General features: G+C 52.9%; 1 protein-coding gene across 4 annotated transcripts in view; it reads left to right on the plus strand.

Moving 5' to 3' along the window:
- TMEM104 (transmembrane protein 104) overlaps positions 1-20,873 on the plus strand; it is a 62,092-nt gene that overhangs the window by 21,520 nt on the left and 19,699 nt on the right. Inside the window, exon 9 of one of the 4 annotated variants that reach the window (XM_074388944.1) lies at positions 1,939-11,060. The exons of the other annotated variants lie outside the window; for them this stretch is intronic. Coding sequence (XP_074245045.1) covers positions 1,939-2,505 — 567 coding nt within the window. The 3' untranslated portion in view covers positions 2,506-11,060. Of the gene's footprint in view, positions 1-1,938; positions 11,061-20,873 lie in introns of those variants that run through there. 4 annotated transcript variants of the gene reach the window in all.

The following is a 20,873-nucleotide window of genomic DNA, read 5'->3' on the forward strand; positions in this document are numbered from 1 at the left end:
GCTTCAGTGGGCTCTCTGGGGTGTCCCAGCAGGCCACTGCAGCTGGAGGCTGCAGTGACCTGGACCCTGCTATTAGGGCCCATGGAGATTATCATCAGGATCTGCTATCAGTTGGCCTTGGATTCTCAGGCCCCACCCCCACCCCCCACTCATCCCTCTTGCTCTTTTGAAAAATCAAATGGGAACTTATGAGATGCTCCAGCTCTTTCAAACAGGTAACCTTGCCTCCAGGCTGGCGAGCACCTCAGGATTCTTTCTGCAGTTTCTCTGGCTTTGGTAGGCAACACAAAAGTTGGCATTTCATTCCTTCCTCTGCAGCACAAAGGAGCCAGGGACCCCTGGTGAGGTGATAGGATTGTGTGTGAACCAGCTCCGTTTGGGACTCAGACTGTCCCAAGTGTCTGGGACATGGGCGTGTGTCACTCTCCCCTGGGATGGAGGGCGCTGCCCAGCAGCTGTGTTGCACTTCCTCATTCCTGCATCACCTGCCAGCTGGTGTTCCTGTCCCCTGCCTGGACACATCCCTCCTCCTAGCGGGAGTCAGAGGGAAGCAGTGTCAGAGGTGACAGTGGGGACTCCCAAGTGCTGAAAGCCTCTCACAGTTAGGAAGAGCAAGCAGCAAGCGGCATCCACTGCTCACAGGTGGACAGATGCTCCTGGGTCGCAGGTGGCCCTGCAGGCCCCAGCTGAAGAGAGCTGGGAGTGCAGATGGCAGAGCAGAGCTTATCCTGGCTGGAGACCCGGTCGCAAACTGGCCATGTTGAGCAGGGGGCCCCTTGTTGGCTGCCCTGGGACAGGACAAGGTCACCCTGATCGCCTGTCCTGCCTTGAACACAGAAGCTGTGAGATCCACCTCCAGGGCACAGGTGACTTGGGAGAGGGATATGGCCTGCAAGTGCCTGGCTAGTGCCCTGCCACCCCCTGTGACAGAGACAGTCAGTCCTTCCCAAGCTCCCTCCAGACATCCCCTTGAAGAAGTGGAGGGCCAGGGGGATTTCTGTCTGCTGGCCTCTTCCTAGAGGGCTGGGTCAGCCTGAGATTCATGCTCACATTGACAACAGACGGGTCTTTCCAGGCCTTTGCAACAGCCCTGTTCTCTCTCCCTCTGCCAGGATTCCATCTTGGCTCCCTCTCACATGGCAACACTGGCCTTTGTCTGTTTGCAACACTTAAAACGGTTTGCAGTCCCCATTTTGAAACCAAATGGTTTCCTCCTAAAATAGTACCACTCAAGGAGAAAATATCCTTTTCGTGAGAGTGCAGATGGATTGATGTGCCCGTATGGCAGTGCCTTGCTTGCTGTGAGTGCCCCGCCCTCCCACAGTTTACCTTGCTTCGGTGTAACGTGTACCAGTGACTTTTGACTCCCAGCCACAAGGTAAAGTACACAGCATCATCCCATTTCACAGCAGGGAAAACTGACTCAGATGGGGGCTTTCTGGGATCCCGGAGCTGAAGCAGACGGATAGCTGCTCAACTCTTTGGCCTCTCAGCTCTGTCCTGCCCTGGTGACACAGACTTGCTCCATTTGCCCAAGACTCAGTTCCATGGGCTCTGCTTTGGGGTCATCCCCCACCGCCATGCACAGGCCGGGGCATGGAGCACCTGTTCTCAGCCCTGGGAGCCTGACGTTTGCAGGCGGTTGGGGTGAAATGGCCGAGTGTGGTCCCTGGTGAGTGAGTGCCTTTGCAGGTCTACCTATCATTGTTGCTGACTCAATCAATGCCCCGTCTGCCTTGGTACCCCTTGCTCCTAGATAGCAAGGCCAGCTTTTCCTGGGCACTCAAGTAGTGTTGGAATTAGTGCGTCTTCCCAAGGACACTTCTTCCCCTGCCGTGGTCTCTGTTCTTTCAGCGTCAGCCAACTGTGCCCTGGGGCTGTGGCATCTGCTAATAAGTGGGTCACTGCTGCCTTCACTTGAATATTTATTCTTAACAGTGCTGGGGTAGGAGGTGGCCTAGAGGAAGGACCAGTGAGGAAGGAAGATTAGAGAAGCAACAGGTTTTAAGAGCGGCAGTGACTTCACCAGACTGGAGACTCTCGGGACCCCGTGCCGCCTGCCTCCCAGGCACTACTCCTATTGCTTTCAACGTCAGTGGTGCCCCCAGAGCACACACAACTCCAGAGAACACAGGTGAACACTGCCCCTCGGGTTTGTGCAGCGTCGAACCCTGGATTGGAGTGAAACGCAGTCAGACAAGAAAGGTGGCCTGGGGAGGGCCTGGCAAGAGTGTGGACAGGAGAAGTGAGCTGTCTCCGTGGACAAGTCTAGTGGGTTGGCCCGTCTGGAAACGGAAAGCAGGATCCTCAGCCCAGCACAAAGGCAGCCTGGCGAGAACGTCCCTTCCTGGGCAATGTCCACCCTCCCGTCTCGCTCACACCAAACCAAGTCGAGTCAGGAGGAGACGCCAGGATGCCTGGAGGGGGAGGGGTGTTGCCTCCAGGGTCAGGACATCGAATGGCCCCCTTAATAGGATGGCGACCACTGGGGGCTCACTGGGGTGACCCGGGAAGCCCATCTTCTTTCCTTTCCTTTTCTCTCTTCTCCCTCCCAATGCACCTCTTGTCAGTTCCTCCTCATTCCGTTCTGGAGACTCCAGAAAGGTCGAGTTTGTTCTGCCTTTCACCCTTTCCTCCCCTCTTGCCTGTGGGGAGATGCCCGTCATCCCTGGGTGGCACCACAGGTGCGTTGAGTGCAGTTTTTCAAACCTGTGCCTACCGCTGCCAGGAGCGGGACTCGGTGAGGCCTCAGGGTGTCTTCAGCCAGCTTTGTGTGGGGTCACGAGCCCCTGAGACGCGTGTCGCGGGTCCTTTTTGTCCCACAGGTGCTAAGCCTTCTGCATTCATCCCATGAGACTGGGTTTCAAGGAAGAATTCATTTCTTTCCCGCACCCCAAAAATGTACGTGCCCGTGTCCACTACGCAAACAGAGCTGGGAGTCTAACGCTGGCTGAACTCTAACTTCAGGCAGTGACTGCGCTCAGACTGAAATGGTGACTTCAAAGGATTAGCTTGTCTCTTTTTCAAGGAAATCAATAACACAGGGACAGGCCTGTGTTGTTCTTGCTTGCTTGGTTTTCTCCTGAGGAGCTGTCTATGTATCTTAGACCAGGAACGGCTTCTTGGCCTTCCGTGTGCTTTCCATCTCCCCACCCCTTCCTAAATGAAATTCGGGTTGCCTGTCACTCACTCCGACCCTGCAGCTTGTCTCGCTAACTCCTGTGCATGGCAGTGGGGGCTGACCCCAAAGTAGAGCCTGTCTGAGTGTGGCCCCCATCCATCCTTTCTTGCCCCTCACCTTGCTGAGGACACCAGGGTGACACCTCCCTGAGTCACCCTGTGACTGCCTCCTACACTCTCACCCCTGGTGCCCCTGGGGATTTGGCCCATGCTTCCTCCTCCTGCTCAGTGAGAGGGTTGCTGTTTTTGGTTTTTGTTTGTTTTGAGATGGATTTTCACTCTCGTTGCCCAGGCTAGAGTGGGCAACGAGCTGAGTGGTGTGATGTCGGCTCACTGCAACCTCCACCTCCCACGTTCAAGCGATTCTCCTGCCTCAGCCCCCTGAGTAACTGGGATTACAGGCATGTGCCATCACACCTGGCTAATATTTGTATTTTAGTAGAGATGGGGTTTCTCCGTGTTGGTCAGGCTGGTCTCGAACTCCCGACCTCAGATGATCCACCCACCTCGGCCTCCTAAAGTGCTGGAATTACAGACGTGAGCCACTCGGCCCAGCCACTGTTTTCGTTTTTAATGTCACTCTCAGGGACGTGGGTTTGGTTGACTGGCCCACCATTCATCACACCCCACAACCTGTCCCCACCTCGGCCAATAGCTGTGTGCCAGCTGAGAGGATGATGCCTAGTCTCCCATGCCATCACCTCCATGGTCTCAGTACAAGTGCCAGACTGGGGGACTCGGGGTCACAAGGCAGCAGGCAGTGGCTTCTTCTCTCTACCGCTCCCTTCCCCAGCTCAGAAGCTGCTCATGGACCTCTGTTGAGGTCCTGAGGGGTGACAGGATCTTGCATTCTAGCTTCTGAGCAGGTGACCGGCATAGCCCCCTTCACAGATGACAGTTGAGCTTCTCTGCCCTGGTAGAATGTGCAGGTTGGGTATCCCTTCTCTAAAATATTTGGAACCAGAGCGTTTCTGATTTCAGATTTTTTCTAGATTTTAGAATATCTGCATTTATACTTACAGTAGAGCATCTCAAATGCAAAAATCCAAAATCCGAAATGTTCAATGAGCATTGAGGATCATGTTGGTGCTCAAAAAGTTTCAGATTTTGGAGGATTTCAGATGTTGGATTTTTGGATTTGGCGTGGTTAGCCTAAACTACATTTCTTTACCTCCTTCTCCATTGTCGGGAAAGCCTTGCAAAGACCACCTGCCCGCAGCAAGCCAGTTCTACTACCAGGCACGTGAGGAAGTGTAACTTACCTGGTTCCTCCTCCCTCACCCTACCTCCACTCACCAATTCACCCAGGAAGTGAATGGAGACGGGAAATGATCTGTTGCCATGAACTTGTCCCCTATACACTAAGCATTCTTAACTCCTAGGAACCCCGTTATATGAGAATCCAAATGTATAAAATGAATCGAGAAGGTAGTTACTTGCTACGAAGTGACTTGTTACTTTATAGAAGGATTTGCCTCAGATTTCCTTTAAATTCTTAGTTTCTCTAGTGTATTTAATGTGTTATTCTGTGAAAATTCAGAATTTATAAAAGAACTTTAGGAGCCCTTCTGCTGTGTACAGGGAGGTATCTGTGTATTAATACGCAAAAGTGTAGAACACCAAAGCCTAGTTCCTATTGCTGGAGAAACAGGAAGACAGGTTGTGGTGGACATCAGAAGCAGCCCACCTGAAAGAAGTAACCAGCACCCCTTCCCCTCCCCATCCACATCCCTGAGCTGGGAGAGCTCCTCGGAGCTTGATAAGTATATAACCAAGCCCCACACCTGTGCACAGGCCAATTTGGTTGGCAGCTTCCAAGTAGGGCTCCATGGGGGAGTATGCATCCCTGCTGGGGACCTTCTGCGCTGAGCTTTTTCAGGACCGTTTCTTTGTGGGTCTCACACTGATCCCAGTCAGATCCTGAGCTCGAGGCCTGAGCCCTCCTTGTTTGTGAGTGGTGCAGTCAGGGATAAAAACTGAGTGTGCCTCAGTTCCCAAGCCACCTGGGCCGATCGTGGCCACTGACCCATGTGTGCACACACATTTCCAGTCATTCCTCTGGAGAAGCTGAGCCTCGGGCAGGCTCCCAAAGCTCAACAGCCCCATCCATCCCACACTCTGCACTCCACTCCACTTCTAGAACTCCCATTTCTGGGCAAATAATTAAAATAATTTTATTATATTTGTTCAGGGTACATCCCAGTTGTTGATTTCAGATCTCCCCCTGTCCCACCTTGTTTTTTCATTTTTGCTTCATTTCACCAAAAAAAAAAAAAAAAAAAAAAAAAAGTGCCAAAAAACTCCATAGTCTGTGGAATCTAGCAACCTACCAGTAGCTTGAGAGTAACGTGGCATGCCCTTAAATATTTTGTGCTAACTAAAATGAAAGCTGTATATGCCACACTGTTTTTCTTCTGCTCCGTGTCCATCTGCTCGTTTTATCTTGTAGATCAGTCTGTGGCATTCGTGGTGGCCCTGCCAAGTTTCATGAGGCTGTGCTATTCCCTGCACGATGCTTGCTCTGTTACAGGGTGCATATCATAAGCAGAACCTGATGTCTTTCTAAACAGCGCCCCAGGGCCGTCGAAGTAATTGTTGAATTAAATAAAGTGCTCACTCTAAAGTAATAGCCGTGATCCTTCGTGCAGCCAGTGTCCCAGCCAGCGGTGCTGGCCCTGCACACTGGCTCAAAAGCAGCACCTGTATGCAGAGAAGAAATAGCAAGTGTGCCCTCTCCACTGCACCCTGGCCCTGAGGAGACAGGAGCCACAGAACCCCAGAGGTTTCACAGGCAGCAGAGAGGTGCAAGGGACTTGACTTCGATGGCCCTTACACAGAGCGGAACAATTAGAGTGCACATTAATGAAGATATCAGATGAATTAGGGTGAGCCCGATGTCTTGTGGATTCTTTGTCAGTGAACCAAGGAATATTTTCATAAGCCCCAAGCACAAAAGGAGGCGCCGGGGTTGTGGCAGCAGATACCCATGTGAGTGTGACTCTGGAAGGGTCGTGAGCCACCGCAGGACATGCATAGTTTGGCTATGGCAAGAACTTCCTTCAACCACAGAGTGAGACATATTTTGAAAACCTTGATGTTCCGGAAGAGAACGCAGGGCTGGGTGTTGGGTGCTCACTGAGGCTGAGAGGCCCCTGCGGTCTGTGATGTCCAAGCTGTTCCGGCACGTTCTCCCACACTACTGCAGGGAGGCCGTGCTTCACCTGAGAGGCAGGTGAACAGTCTTGGGAACACTTCCCAGCTGGTCCCCTTCCTCTGGATCAGGAACAAGAGCCTCAAAAGTGTTTTTCAAGGTCTGGTTGCCCGGCCACTAGCACAAGAATGCCTCCAGGCCCTTAATAAAAAGATAGATTCTTGGGTCCTGCGCCAGGCCTCATGCAGCAGATTCTAAGGCTATGGAGCCCAGGAATCTGCATTTCCAACCAGTTCTGAGGATAATTCTGTGCATACTTCTCTTTGAGAAATCCTACTGGCACAGACCTCTCCAGGTGGTGAAAGGTGTCCTGCAGAGAGGCCCACTCTGGTCTTCCTCCAAGAACTGCTCCCCACAGCACCACAGCGGAGGCAGCTGTCAGAGAAAGGGGAGGGGCTGGGTCAGCCACAGGTCTCTGGCCTGGTGCTGCCACATCCTGGAGTTCACACCTAAGGCGCTGCCAGAGAGAAGTGGGGCTCTGCATACCCATTGGCTAGGGGCTGCTTTTTCGCCTGCGGCTGACAGGTACCTCCTGTGTCCCTAGTGAGTAGTGCCCTAGGCTTCCCCCCTGTAACTTCCTCTGAAGCTGCTGGTTGGGGACTCCAGACGCCACAGCATGCCAGCCCCCCGGAGAGGGTATCTCACTCTGACCCCCGACTAGGGAGGAAGCTGGGGGCTCGCTGGTGTCATTTCTCAAACCCGCTTCAACAGAGCTCGTTAATCAGCCAGCTTGATATGCTGTCTCCCCTCTGTCCCGCCTCCAAGGTTACTCAGTTCCCAGTCTATTTCGAGGCCTGACGTCAGCAGAGAAGGGGTGGAGCCAGCTGGGCCTGTGCAGCCCTCTCTGCAGGGCTCCCGTGTTCTGGGCACCTGACTTCCTTCCCTCCCTTGCTTCCTCCAGCTCCTGCTGGAGTGTTCCTGCTGCCATTGCTCTTCCTGCGCCGAGAGCATGGACCGAGGAAGGGAAGATGCCGAGAGCATCTCAAATGATCACCTGGTACCTCTCCTTGTCGCACAAGCTCCAGGCAACAGAGGGCAATGGCACTGCCTCCTCCTGTTCCCAGGGCAGTGCAGGGGATTGAGGGCAAGACTCTGGACACCAAAAGCCATCAGATGCCAGCTGGTTACTGGAGATGCAAGTGGCTCCACGGGTTCCGGGGCCTGTGGGTACACACATCGCCACCACTGAATGTTCTGAGCAGTTCAATTCCTGGCAGGGTCAGATGGTTGTAAGAGTGGGTGTTTTTTTGTTTTCTGTTTTTTTTGGTTTTTTTGTTTGTTTGTTTTGAGACGGAGTTTCGCTCTTGTTACCCAGGCTGGAGTGCAATGGCGCGATCTCAGCTCACCGCAACCTCCGCCTCCTGGGTTCAGGCAATTTTCCTGCCTCAGCCCCCCGAGTAGCTGGGACTACAGGCACGCGCCACCATGCCCAGCTAATTTTTTTGTATTTTTAGTAGAGATGGGGTTTCACCATGTTGACAGAATGGTCTCGATCTCTTGACCTCGGCCTCCCAAAGTGCTGGGATTACAGACGTGAGCCACCATGCCCGGCCAAGAGTGGGTGTTTTTTACCAAGGGAGTTGAGGGACTAGACTGTGGCCCGGAGTTCCCATCTTCTGTCACTCACGACACAGCCCACCTGTTCCTCTCACGCCCTCTTGTTCGTAGGACCTGTGGGGACCGAGTTGACCCCTAGCCTGACCCCAGCATTGGGAACCCAGCCCTCAGCAGTTATGTAGCCAAGCAAGACGTGGCGCAGCCTTCTCACTGGTATAAGATTGTGGTATACTGTGAACCAGACTAACCGAGGCCCAGCCTCTCCAGGCACAGCTGTCGAGCAAAAGAGTGCCATGCACCCATCCCCTCCCTCTTCCTTCACATCCAGCATAAATACTAGAAGAGCTGTGTTTGTAAAGAGATCTCAAAAGCTAAAACATGAGAGCCAGTAAACCACACTCATAATGCCTGGAGAAGTTTTGGTCTTTGCATCTATTAACCGAGCCCAGGAGAGCCTGGAAGAGAGGTTATCAGGCTTTTCAGAGCCAAACCCTCTAGAAGAGCCCTGCCTTTCTTCACAGTCCCCATTTTCTTCCTGACATGGGGAAGAAAGGCTTCTCTAGAGCCTGCCCCAGAAAGTGGGCATCCCTGGCTCTGCCTCCCATCGGCTTCCCTGGGAGGGCCTAGGACGGCCTTTTCACTCCTCTGTTCCGATAGGATGTGAATGAACTTCCCTCATCTCCCCCTACCCCTGTCTAAACTCCTAGTTCAAAGGATCAAAGTCCATTTTAAAAACCTCATCACGTTAGGAGGGGTGTCCTGCCCCAGGGCTCCATGACGAGGGACAGCCTGTCACAGCCCCCTCCCTGGTGTGCAGGCCCAGTGCCTCACAGCAGAACTGCCCCAAAGTCATGAAGGTTTTCTTCGTCAACCTGATTTTAGGTAAATCTGATTGTCATCTCCTGGTTAAAACCCCATAGAAGCTCCTCTCCAGAAAGCAGAGTCTAAACGCCCTCACATGGGATGGTCTGCCCATGTTTCCCGGAGCCTTCTCTCTCCCCTAGACACCCCCCTTGCCCCCGCCAGTGTCCTCCCCAGATGCTAGGAGCTTTCGTGCCTGGCCCACTGCATGCCTGTGCCTTGCTTCAGAATCAGAGGAACTTTCCCCTAGTCCACACTGAGCTCAGGGGCTTCTTCCCCCACCCCCTGCCATGGTGTTCATTGGGCTTTTTTTTTTTTTTTTTTTATGATTATTCTGTTCCTTAGCCTCACTGTGAGCTCCTTTAGGCCACAGGCTGCATCTTGTTCACCTTTCTATCTAGAGCCAGCGTGGCTCGTCGCAGTGTGGTTGCTCCTGAAGGTTGGAATGAGGAAGACCACTTACAGGTGGACGCCACTGCTGGGCCTGTGGCGAGGCATTGGCACACATCCCTCCCCTGGGCCTTGGCCTGCTGGTGGCCAGAGCCCACCACAGCTAGTGGCTGCTGCTCCAGCCAGACAGACTGCATGCACAGCCGGCCCCTCCTTTCCCAGCGGGTGGATCATCCTCTGGTCCTCGCTGCCAGGACAAGCTTCCCCTCCGCAAGGGCCAGGGCACCCCTGTCTTTGGGGGGGCAGAAGTAGAAGTGAGCCACTGGAATCCATCCAGTGCCCTGAAGTCACAGACAGCTCGCCACCCGTCTCTCCACCACTTCTTTGCATCTGAAATGTGGACAGTGACGGATTAGAGTAGGCGCCAGCTCCAGAGACAGGTCTGTTCCTCACTTCCCACAGCCTGGTGCACACGCGTCCTCTGCCCCACCCCAGCTCCTCACTAACATCCGTAAGGCTCTCTTAGGTCAAGGTCAGACCTCGTGGTCTTTTCACCTGGATGTGCTGGTGCTAGATTCCATGGCTCTCCGACGTACTTATGAAGAGCCAGGCTGTCCTCTATAAACCCTGATGGCCTATAATCATTAAGCAAATGACTGCGTGGGTTTTCCACAATATTTATCCTCCCCTCCCCCCAAACCACAAGGGTTGCAGCTCTGGCATCACATACTTGGAACTCTGCCCACCACCAGGTACCATCTGGCTTTTCAGCCGAGAAAGAGACAACACAGGCAGGCAGGCTTGTCCACCAGTGAGAGGGTGAGGGAAGCACCACCCAGGCCAGGCCAAGGCCACAGGCCAGCCCAGTCCTCTGCCCTGAAGGCTCCAGCCTTGAGGGGGCCACAGAGTAGATGGCAGAGGAGGTAGCCCTTCCATCAGGGTGTAAGCGAAGGAGGCAGTTGAGTGCTCTATAGAGGGACTGGGCTTTGAATAAAGATGGCCTGGTTCGAATCCCCACTGCATCTAGCTAGTGTGAAGTCTGAGACAAATGAATTCGTCTCAACCTCAGTTTTCTAAAGTGGAGACAGTCACCCAGGTGCAGGGAGGAGCTCTCCTTGGAAGATGCCGTCCTGCCTGGGCACTCCGGTCATGCCTGGCAGTGCCAGTCCACTTGCTGGTTCTGAGCCTCACCTTCCCTGCCCTGGGGCAGAGCCTTCTCTGGAGTGACAGACATCAGTCTCAAGTGTCTTGGGAAGCTTGGAGAGCTTGGGAAGGGCTCTAGGTAGAGAAGGATGTCCTGCTCAAGGGCTGTTCTCTTGCCACCAGCATGCCTTCAGTGTGACCCTCGTACCGGCTCCCAGCTGGAAGCTGGGAGACAATGGGCAGGGTATTACCAGGTGTGTGGACTTGTCCTAGTTCCGAAGGTGGTGGAGTCTGCTGCCTGGGGGCCACTGTGTGTGTTCTGGGCAGACACAGGCTCCCTCTTGCAGCGGCCACAGTGTGTGGACGGTTTCCTGGCAGGTCACAGCCAGGATGCCCACCTGGTGCTGCAGGAGCCCCTATGGGTTATGGCACCAGGCTCCCTCACAGGCTTCCACCACACATCTCCCACACACGGACTCCTATGAGCAATACTCTGCCTGACAGGAAGTTTGGGAAGAGTTTCCTGCTGTTCCTTTTTCACCTTCAAGGGGTTAGGGAGAAGATGCTCATTTTGTTGCCTCCCAGAGCTCCGGTAGAGATAAGTTACAAACCTCAGGTCCCTAACTAAGAAATTCAGCGTGTCATTTAAGTAGGGGTATGGAGTGTTCAGAGGAGGTTCAGAAAAGGAAGTTGTGTGGGTTTTTCTTGGCTGTTTCCAGTTGCCTTGAAAAGGGGGCGGGGGGGGGGTTGAAGAAGGGATGTGGGGAGGTTTTCGGCTGTCACATATCCAAAGGCTCCTCAGGAGTTGCTGAGCAGTGGCCTAGTGGCCCTGGACTGTCCCTGCCATGCTGTCTGGCTCTCCCCGTCTTTCTTGGAGCCAGCACAGGCAAGTCCAGGGGATCCTCCCGTGCAACCTGCATCACAGCTGCCATGGGACGGCCAGCCTCCCAGAGCGGCACCGCTTCAGTTCTGTGCGGGAAGCTCCTCACGCATTCCCTTCATGCTGCCTCCTTCCCAGCCACAAACGGGCTGACTTTGCATCCTGGGAGGTGGCATTCTGGACCTGTGACAGCTCAGGCAGGCCTTGTATCAGAGCTGCTTGGGAGCCCTAGTCCCCCAGGTCTAAGGGGGCAACTTTGCATAAAAGAGAGCAGCCACCTTTCCCCTGGTTTCTTTCTCCCTGAAATCATTCTTCCAGGCTTCCCAGCATCACAGGTGCCTGAGCAGAGGTAGTGCAAGTGCCCCACTGTCGGCCAGTCTGCACCTGTACCAAGTGTACCAAGAAGGTGCCCAGAGTTCATCCTCATCTCTGCTAGCTGGGCAGAGGGACAGGTCTTTCCTCCTGACCAGCCCCTGGTTGGTGAGCTCCTGCTGCGCGGATTTGGTTTCTTCTGCGTTGTAGCTTGGTAGCCGCTTTAGCACACCCTGCTGGGACCTTCACTCTTGGCTCATGATTGCCTCTGCCTGGAAACTCAGTGTCCTCCCGCCTTTGAGGAGAGCTGTAAATCTTCCATCTCTCCACTCATTCAGAACGGGGCTGCCAGCTTGGCGGGAGCAGCCATAGTTTTTTACTGAAGAACGTGGTGACCCAGTGACAAGATGCATAGAGCTGACCTCTAATGCACAAGGGGCACTCACATCTTTAGAGTCATCTAGGTGTCAGCTGTCAGTTCCATCTTCAGTCATCACCTGAATCTTTCAGACTTGTAGTCTATTCAGCAGGCATCTCCCAAGGACATTCTAGTTGAGGGGTTTGGGAAGGTCAGGGGAGCCGGGGACAGTGGGCCATGGTAACTTGTTCCAACAGTGCATTACGGCAGATGTCGGGCTGACACTGATCACGGCTGCCGAGGGGGACGTGCGCTGAGGGAGGCAGCTGGCCTCCTTCTGTCCTCGTCACTCACTCTGCAGCAGGTACACAGTATTTAAGAATTGGCAAGGGAAAGATCACCCCTGTCTCTGTCATGGTTGGGTCAGTGTCTAGAGCCCGATAGCCTGTCCTGGCACAAATCCCATCCCCTCCCAGTCTCTGGGTCAGCCTATTCCTGGGCTGGTCTTCAGGAAGGGCACTGCTCACCCCTTGCCCTGTTAAGAACATTTTAGGATGCTGGTCCTTACATAGTTCCTTGTGAAAGTGCAACATTCCGCAGAATTTGGACAACCTCTTCTAGATGGCATGGTGCCTCTCGTCACAGAGTTTTGGCAAATAAGCCGTGACGGCGGTTCGTGGGATTTGGTGCACACACGCTGCCGATGGTTTCTGACATGGCTCCTGCTCTCTTTATCGGGCAGATGTCTGCTGCATGGTGACTGATCCTTTGTGTTTGGTAGGGAAGAAGTGGGACTGTCCTAAAGAGCATTTGGACTGTAGTTGAACTTGGGTGGAGGTCATGGAAGTCAAATAAGAATAGTGTTGGGGCTGGGCACAGTGGCTTACACCTGGAATCCTAGCACTTTGGGAGGTGAAAGAAGGCAGATTGCTTGAGCTCAGGAGTTTGAGACCAGCCTGATCAACATGATGAGACCCTGTCTCTACAAAAAATACAAAAATTAGCCAGGCATGGTGGCACATGACTTGGTCCTGGCTATTCAAGAGGCTGAGGTGGGAGGACTGCTTGAGGCTAGGAGGTCAAGGCTGCGGTGGGTTATGATCACGCCACTGCACTCCAGCTTGGGCAGCAGAGCGAGACCTTGTATCATAAAATAAAATAAAATAAAATAAAAAAAACAAGCATTTAGGCCATAGTTGAACTTGGGTGGACATCATGGAAGTCAAGTAAGAATGGTAGAATAGTATTGGGGGCCAGGCCTGGTGGCTCAGGCCGTAATCCCAGCCCTTTGGGAGGCCAAGGCAGGCGGATCACTTGAGGTCAGGAGTTCATGACCTGCCTGGCCAACATGGTGAAATCCTGTTTCTACTAAAAATGCAAAAATTAGCAAGGTGTGGTGGCACATGCCTGTAGCCCCAGCTACCTGGGAGGCTGAGGCAGGGGAATCACTTGAGCCTGGGAGGTGGAGGTTGCTGTGAGCCAAGATCACACCACTGCACTTCAGCCTGGGCAGCAGAGTAAGACACTATCTCAAAAAAGGAAAAAAGAATAGTATTGGAGCTAAGCATGGTGGCTCCCATCTGTAATCCTAGCACTTTGGGAGGCTGAGGCAGGAGGATCGTTTGAGGCCAGGAGTTTGAGACCAGCCTAGGCAATATAATGAGACCCTCATCTCTGCAAAAACCAAAAAAAAATATTTAGTTAACAGGATGTAGTGGCATGCACCTGTGTCATAGCTACTCAGGAGGCTTAGGCGGGTAGATCGCTTCAGCCTGGGAGTTCGAGGCTACAGTAGGCTGTGATTGCACCGCTACACTCCAGCCTGGGTGACAGAGTGAGACACTGCCTCAGAAAAAAAGAATAGTATTGACTTAATATTCTTTGGATGGAGCTCTTTGGATGGAGCTCCTCGCTTGACTTCAGGAGTGCTGCATTCCCCCACCGAGGTGTTTGGATGGGAGTGACGACTTGGTGTGTGCTGACACGGGGTCAGGAAGCCACGCTATGTCTGTTGAATGTCTCCTGTGCACACACAGCATGCTTTGAGAGGTTCAGGAACCTGAAAGTTCTCAGAGTTAGCAGGGACATCAGGATGCAGATCCTCCCGCTAGCCATGAGACTCTGAAGCCTGTGTTTCTTCTGCTGACCCACACTGCCTCAGAACTCACCTTCCTGTGGGTGAATCCCAGATGCTGTAATAAGTTGGGAAAATAAAAACACCCAAACCACAATGTTCACAGCCACTTGAGAAATGAAAATAGAATCCTTGAACATGTCTCCACTACACTTCAAGGACGTGTTGAAAGTTCACTTCCCATGTAGGGACGGATTCATGCTGAGTTGCCATTAATCTCAATTAACTCTTAACCCCTCCTGCCCACTGAGGGCAGCCCTGTAATCTGGAGGATTCTTTCCTTTAGCACTTGAAATGACTTCCAGGATCAAGGAGTTCGGCTGTGTGATGTGTGTGCTCCGCCTCCGCCCAGCGGAGCTCTCCCTCGCCCTCCTCACTCCAAGCCCGAGTGCTTCGTGGTCAGCCCCCACAGGTCCCTGTGCATTTAGTGTAGCCCTATTTGACCTTTCAAGCCTTGCTGCTGTGTGAGAAGTGCCTCTGTCACCCCTGCTACCTTAACAGAGAAATCCCCATCGGCCCTCAGCCCTAGAGTGAGAAAGCTCCAGGTGGCCCTGCTGGCCTCCCTTGTTGAAACTCTGGGAGCTGACAGCTGGAGTGAAGAGAAAGCTGCTGGGGCCTGAATTCTTGGCTCCAGAAACTCCATCTCCTACACCGTGGAAGCCAAAACTAAAAAAAAAAAAAAAAAAAAAACAAACCCATATTTTTAGAGGGAAATAAATAAGCACACACTTAGAGAACTGCCCACGTAGTAACCAGCCAGTCCGCTGCCTCAATAGTGTTCATGGGAGCCAGCGGATCACAGTATCATCCCCCTGCCCCGCCCCACTTTGGTCCCAAGCCACCTTGCTGCTCCAGGATGAAAACACCACAAAAGCGTCACCTTCATGCTTCCCTGGCCGCTGCTGGCTGCTTCAGCCACTGGCGTTTGTGTCCACAGGACACTGTCTGATTTCACGTCTCAGTCAGGTGGCAGGGCTGGGAGGGACCCTCCCCTGGTGCTTCAGTGTTCAGCTGACTGCTGCCCTTCCAGGTGTTTTCTCTGTCACTTGGTACAGAGGGTCATTGTATGTCACTCTTTGTCCCGTAGGTTAGTTTTGGCATGGAGTTGCTCAAACAGTTCTTAGGACATTTGTCCTTTGTTGCAGCCCTCAACATCAGCCTCTCATTCTCCTGGCTCCCTTTTCTTCATGGATTTTTTTGTTTTGTTTTTTGAGACAGGGTCTTGCCCTGTCGCCCAGGCTGAGTACCATGCCGCAATCTCATCTTACTATAAACTCTCTCTCCCAGGTTCAAGCGATTGTCCTGCCTCAGCCTCCCGAGTAGCTGGGATTACAGGCGCATGCCACCATGGCTGGCTAATTTTTGTATTTTTAGCAGAGGCAGGGTTTGGCAGTGTTGGCCAGGCTGGTCTCGAACTCCTGACCTCAGGTGATCTGCCCGCCTTGGCTTCCCAAAGTGCTGAGGTTACAGGTGTGAGCCATCATGCCTAGCCTCTGTCTCCCCTTTCCGCCAGAGAAGTAGCCCTTCTGTCTTCCTTCCCTTTTTTTGAGGGGACTGAGATGGAACCACGAGTGTTGATGAATTTCATCCAAGTCTGAGTTCCAGTTAGAAGCTGCAGTCCACTCCATCTCCCAGCCGGAGGGGAGAAGATGACCTGCAGCATGTGGGGTCTTAGTTTTGTCTTGTAAGCATTTTGGTGGGTGGCAGTGGGTGACTGTTAGGGACAGTGACTCCACTGTCTCCAAAAAGTAGGGGTGGAAAGGATCACTCCTTCGAAGACCAGAGGTTCTTCACTTCAGGCGCAGATGTCTTCTAAAACACCACCCCTCTGGGAGCCAGGCCGACTGAGAGTGGTCACAGTTCCTCAGGGTCTGCTCCCCTTCCTTGTGGGGGTCTTGGAGATGCTGGTAATGGTGGGGAGCCAGGCACCCCGACTCTTCTCAGGTGTACTCTTTCTCCTTTGCGGAGGGATGAATATCATTCTCCCTGAAGCCAGTGAGTAAACTCAGAGCCATACTGTTTGGATTTGATGTGTGTTTCCTAAAATCAAAACATGATGATTCCTCAGCTGCATTGTGAAGAGTTTTTCTCATCTGCTGTTTTCAAGCAAAGCAGGTGACTCTTGCCTGTATGCTGCCAGCTTTGCCAGGTCAGGCAATGCCCCCAACCCCCACCCCGCAGGAGGCATGGAAAACGTGTACAAGGCAGGTTGGCAAGACTGGGGCTGCCTCTTCACCCACTCTGCCACGCACCGCCCCTGCCAAATGCAGCACATTCTACAAAGCTTTCTTGAGCATCCCACTTTTGAGAGCTTTCCTAGGTACTAGGACAGACAAGGATGCAGTCCTTGCCCTCAGAGTGCTTACACTCTTCCGGGGATGCAAAATCAACCCAAGAAAAAGCAGCGGTTCAGAGCCTACCAGAACAAAGTCAGGTGGTACCAACTGTGTGTTGCTAATTCAGTCAAGAGCCCCCAGGGAGGATTAAAATAACTTGCAGAGGAGATAGGTACTTGAGCAGGGCTCAGAAGAGGGTAGAAGTAAGGAAAGTAACAGGGGAGATTCTTTGCCAGCAGGAGGGTGAAGGCATGAGGTTGAAAATGTGGGGACGGGATGTCAGAGAGGGAGACCTTCCTTCTCCCTCTGCCACTTTCTTGCTGTGTCAGTGAACCTCTCCAGCCCCCAGTTTCCTCATGAGTAAGATCAGGGCATCGTCACCTGCACCAGTGACCTTGCAGGGGGCCGTGAGCATGAAATGAAACGGCATGTGTCAGCACTTGGCAGTGTGGAGGGGCTGCAGCTATGGGCAGCGGTGCTATCACAGGGCAGCTTTGATAGCTCAGGGGCAGGGCCAATCAAAAGACCAGAGGCTGGGAAGATGCGCGGTTGGGATTGGCTATGACAGATCTATAACAGGGTCCCTTCCCCACATCTTTGAGTCACTGATTCTGAAGAGTGGATTTCCTTCCTGCCTGGGGGACCAGGGGCTGGGGTTGAGATTAGGCGCTCTCTTTACTCCCTACTATGTGGTTAAATCTCATTTCCGGTGGCATCTGGAGGAATGACTCCTCTCTGCCAGCCCCATCCTTAATGTGTGTGTAGCACTGGGCTCTGTCCTGTGGGGGCGCTATTTGGAGCCTTGCCTTGCAGGCAGAGAGCCGGACCCAGAGATTGTGCAACGTCTTAAACAGTGTGTTTAATCTGAGATTGGCACCAAGTTTAAAATTTCATTTTGTTCCTCTGACCAGCTAAATAGGGCAGAGAAGTTTGGGAACGGGGGAGATAAGTATCTACCCGCTTTACTTTTGTGCTCTGACGTTGACACCCTCACTCACACGCTCCTGTGTGATTCAGTTAAACAAAGGACATACCACGTTGGCAGTCCTGGGCTCCTTTTGTATATGGCACAGAAATGAGCTGAGCTGGAGCCTTTCTTCTGTAAGTGCCGTGTGCTGTAGGGTTAGAACTGGAGAGGAGGGAGGCAGGTGGTGGCACGGCTCAGTCCCAGCAGGAGTGAGTTGAGCGTTCCTGATTTAAAGATCCATTCTCAGAAGTAGCACACCATTTGTTTCTCCCATTCCATCGTTGGGCAGCTGACTATTCAGTCTGTTCCAAACCACTCCAAGAAGAAAGTGGAGGCTCCAGTTAGTGACTGAGCCTTTGGTACCCAGATGCCAGGCTACTCAAGTAGGCACAAGTGTCAGTACTTCTGGGCCCTTGGCAAAGCCAAATCCTGTCCAGGGAATCTCCAGGCACATCCCACACCAGGCCCCTGTGAGGCTGCAGGGTCCCTTCCCCACATCTTTGAGTCACTGTTTCTGAAGAGTGGATTTCTTTCCTGTCCAGGGGACAGAGGGCTGAGGTTGAGATTAGGTGCTCTCTCTTTTTTTTTTTTTTTTTTTTTTTTTTTTTTAAGATGGGGTTTCACCATATTGATCAGGCTAGTCTTGAACTCCTGACCTCCAGTGATCCACCAACCTCAGCCTCCCAAAGTGCTGGTATTACAGGCGTGAGCCACTGTGTCCGGCTTTTTTTTTTTTTTTTTTTTTCAGGTGCTCTCTTTACTCCCTACTGTGTGGTTAAATCTCATTTCCGGTGGCATCTGGAGGAATGACCCCCTCTGCCTGTGCCATCCTTAATGTGTGTGTAGGACTGGGCTCTGTCCTGTGGGGGATGCTATGGGGAGCCTTGCCTTGCAAGAGAGCACTTCTGGCTGGGAGAGAACACACATCTGTGGTTTGAAGCCCCCCAGTTTGTGGTCATCTGTAATAGCAGCCTCGGGAACGTAATGCAGAGAACAAGGAAGGAGTCAGAGATTGCTGGAAGTCTGGAGCCTGGGCAACTGGAGGTGGGCAGTGCATTTAAGGGACACAGGAGGACAGGCAGCCCTGTTGAGCTATAGACTCCAGAATGTTCTAAAAGAACTGTGGCTGAGCATTGTCCGCAGTGCCCTGGGAGTGTGAGCCTCCTTGTCTCCATCAAGACTTCAGCAAGGCTGCTGTGGGGCCCTGGTGTGTCATCTAAACTCACTGACCCAAAAAGAAAGAGGATCTGAACGGGCCCGTTTGTACCCTCCTGGGTCTGTCCCGGACTTTATTCCCAATGACCAGTTTGAAGATTTTATTAGAAATCAGAGTTGTGCTTTTTTTTTTTAGAAATGTGCTTGGCTGCAGCGACTCATATCTCTGCCTCCTGTAATGAGTTGAGCTATAAGAGTCCTTGAACAGAGACTGAGTTTGAACTGATCAATGGCATTTGGGGGTTGGAAATTGCTCAGGAGCCAGCTAATTTATAATGTCATATGGGCTAGACTGGAAGACCCAAGAGAGTAGGCTGTCTCTTGGCCTTGTATGTCTCCTTTTTTAAAAAGAAAAGAAAACTCAAAGTGCCACGCTTGGCTGTTGAGCATTCAGAGACGCACACTGCCCCTGCTAGACCATCTGGAGATAGGGACTGTTCCTTCGCCCACCTCCCTCCCTCCCTGAGACCTCAACAGCCACACTGTGGCATGGCAGCGCATGCCACCGCCTCTGTCCTCATCCTTTGTCACTCCGGATGCCTGCTCCTGCAGTTGCTGGGTTCTGGCGCTAACTAATTTGCAGAGGACACCTGTTCCTTAATTAGCCCCAGCTCACAGTCTGCGTCTTCATCTGGGCGCTCTGATGCGTGAGCTCACGGCCCCATGGAAGGGCTGCTGTTTGGCAGTCTGTGCGTGTGTGCTGTGACTAAGTGGGCCCTGAGCCTTCCCAAGCCTTGTGGTCGGTCTGTACTCCTGAGCATTAAAAGAAAAGTCACATCTCAGCCACCATCCAGCTACGGATGTCACAGCCATTGGCCAGATCTTCCAGAAGAGTCCTTTACTGCCACTTCCCATGCTGAGGACAGACCTGCTGTCCCCAGAACTGGGTCTGAGAACACTAAGTGGGTGTGAACCCTCGTTCCAACTCCTCTAGATTCATATTCCGGGTCACTCAAGTGGCACCTCATGCATACCACTTGCAATATCTTTTGGAGGCACATCTGATTAAATAGAGGGATGCTGACAGCAGGCTGGGATTCATCCATACCGGGTTTTACAGAATAGGGCCTTCTGTGTCCTAGGATCTTGACAAGCATCTGCCAAGGACAAGGACAGAGGGGCCCTGGGATGGGACCCAGGCAGCCTGCAGGAGCATTCTCTGCCTGCCTTTGGGGGTGGTTCTGCTGCCCCTCTGTTTTTATGGTGTAGAACCTTCTAAAAACCAGTCTTCAGGCTTCTGAGATGAGCTCTGACCTCCCACATAAGCACCCCCACGGTCTCCAGCCCCCACAGCTGGAGGACCATGATTTCAGCAGGAGGCATCACAGGTCAGAGGCGAACCACCCAAATACCCCGGCACACCAGGAGTCCAGTTTCCGGCAGACCACAGTTACTTGGAAACATTTGTGGCAGGTAGCTCTGTGTTTATGCATTCTTCTACCTGACATCTCCCTCTTCATCCTTCAAAAGAGAAATTCATCAGTGGAAAGTTTCCCTGAAGTGGTAATTTTCCTAAACGACTTACTGATGGTGCTGCGTGCAGACCTGCTCCGCCAGAGTTGGTGTTCTGCATGTGTTACTGTGTCCCCAGCTCCTCTCCCTGGGCTGAGGGGACAGCGGAGGCTGTCCATTGCTTTTGCGAGGAGAGCCCTTTCCTCTGCCTTCCCCTGCGCCCCCGCCCCAACCTTATAGAAAGGCTGCTTTCCCCTCTTCTGAGCGGAAGCAGGGCCATTCTGAGTCCCCCAGCAGAAAGCTCTTCTTTCCAGAGCCTTCCTCGCCTGGTGACTGCCAGGTCGCCTTCTCCAGCCCAGCTAATTAGAGCTTTTCCTTAAGCAGCATTCAATCCTCCGAGTCACTCATCCTCACAGCGATAATGGACTTAGATAAGAGGTCACAGCTTCTCCCACATCCTGCCCTCCTTATGGCCAGAGGTGGGGGGCGGGACAGGCTCAGCCCCCCTTCTGTGGGGCACCCGCCTGCCAGTCACAGGGGCTGGCTGAGAGCTGAGCAGCTGTGATGGATTCACCCAGATGACAGACCAGAGCCTGACTCCCCGAGCGGGCCCTCTCCCCACATTCGTTCAGGCTTCCGAGCTGCCTGCTGCATCTGTGGTGAGTGTCATTAGCATTAACGTGGTGAAATGGCACTGTGTAAATGTTAATAAGGTCTGATGCCTCACGCTGCTTCCGAGTGGCAGATTGGAAATGGTACCATCATCTTAACTGCAACGAGCAGCTCTTAATTCCTCTACTCGCGGAGCAACCAATTTGGCATGGAAATCCTAACCACACACCCCAGTCTCTGCTCTGCCACATTTACCCCCATTTTC

This window comes from Saimiri boliviensis, chromosome 17 (assembly GCF_048565385.1).
Source record: "Saimiri boliviensis isolate mSaiBol1 chromosome 17, mSaiBol1.pri, whole genome shotgun sequence".
Taxonomy (NCBI): domain Eukaryota; kingdom Metazoa; phylum Chordata; class Mammalia; order Primates; family Cebidae; genus Saimiri; species Saimiri boliviensis.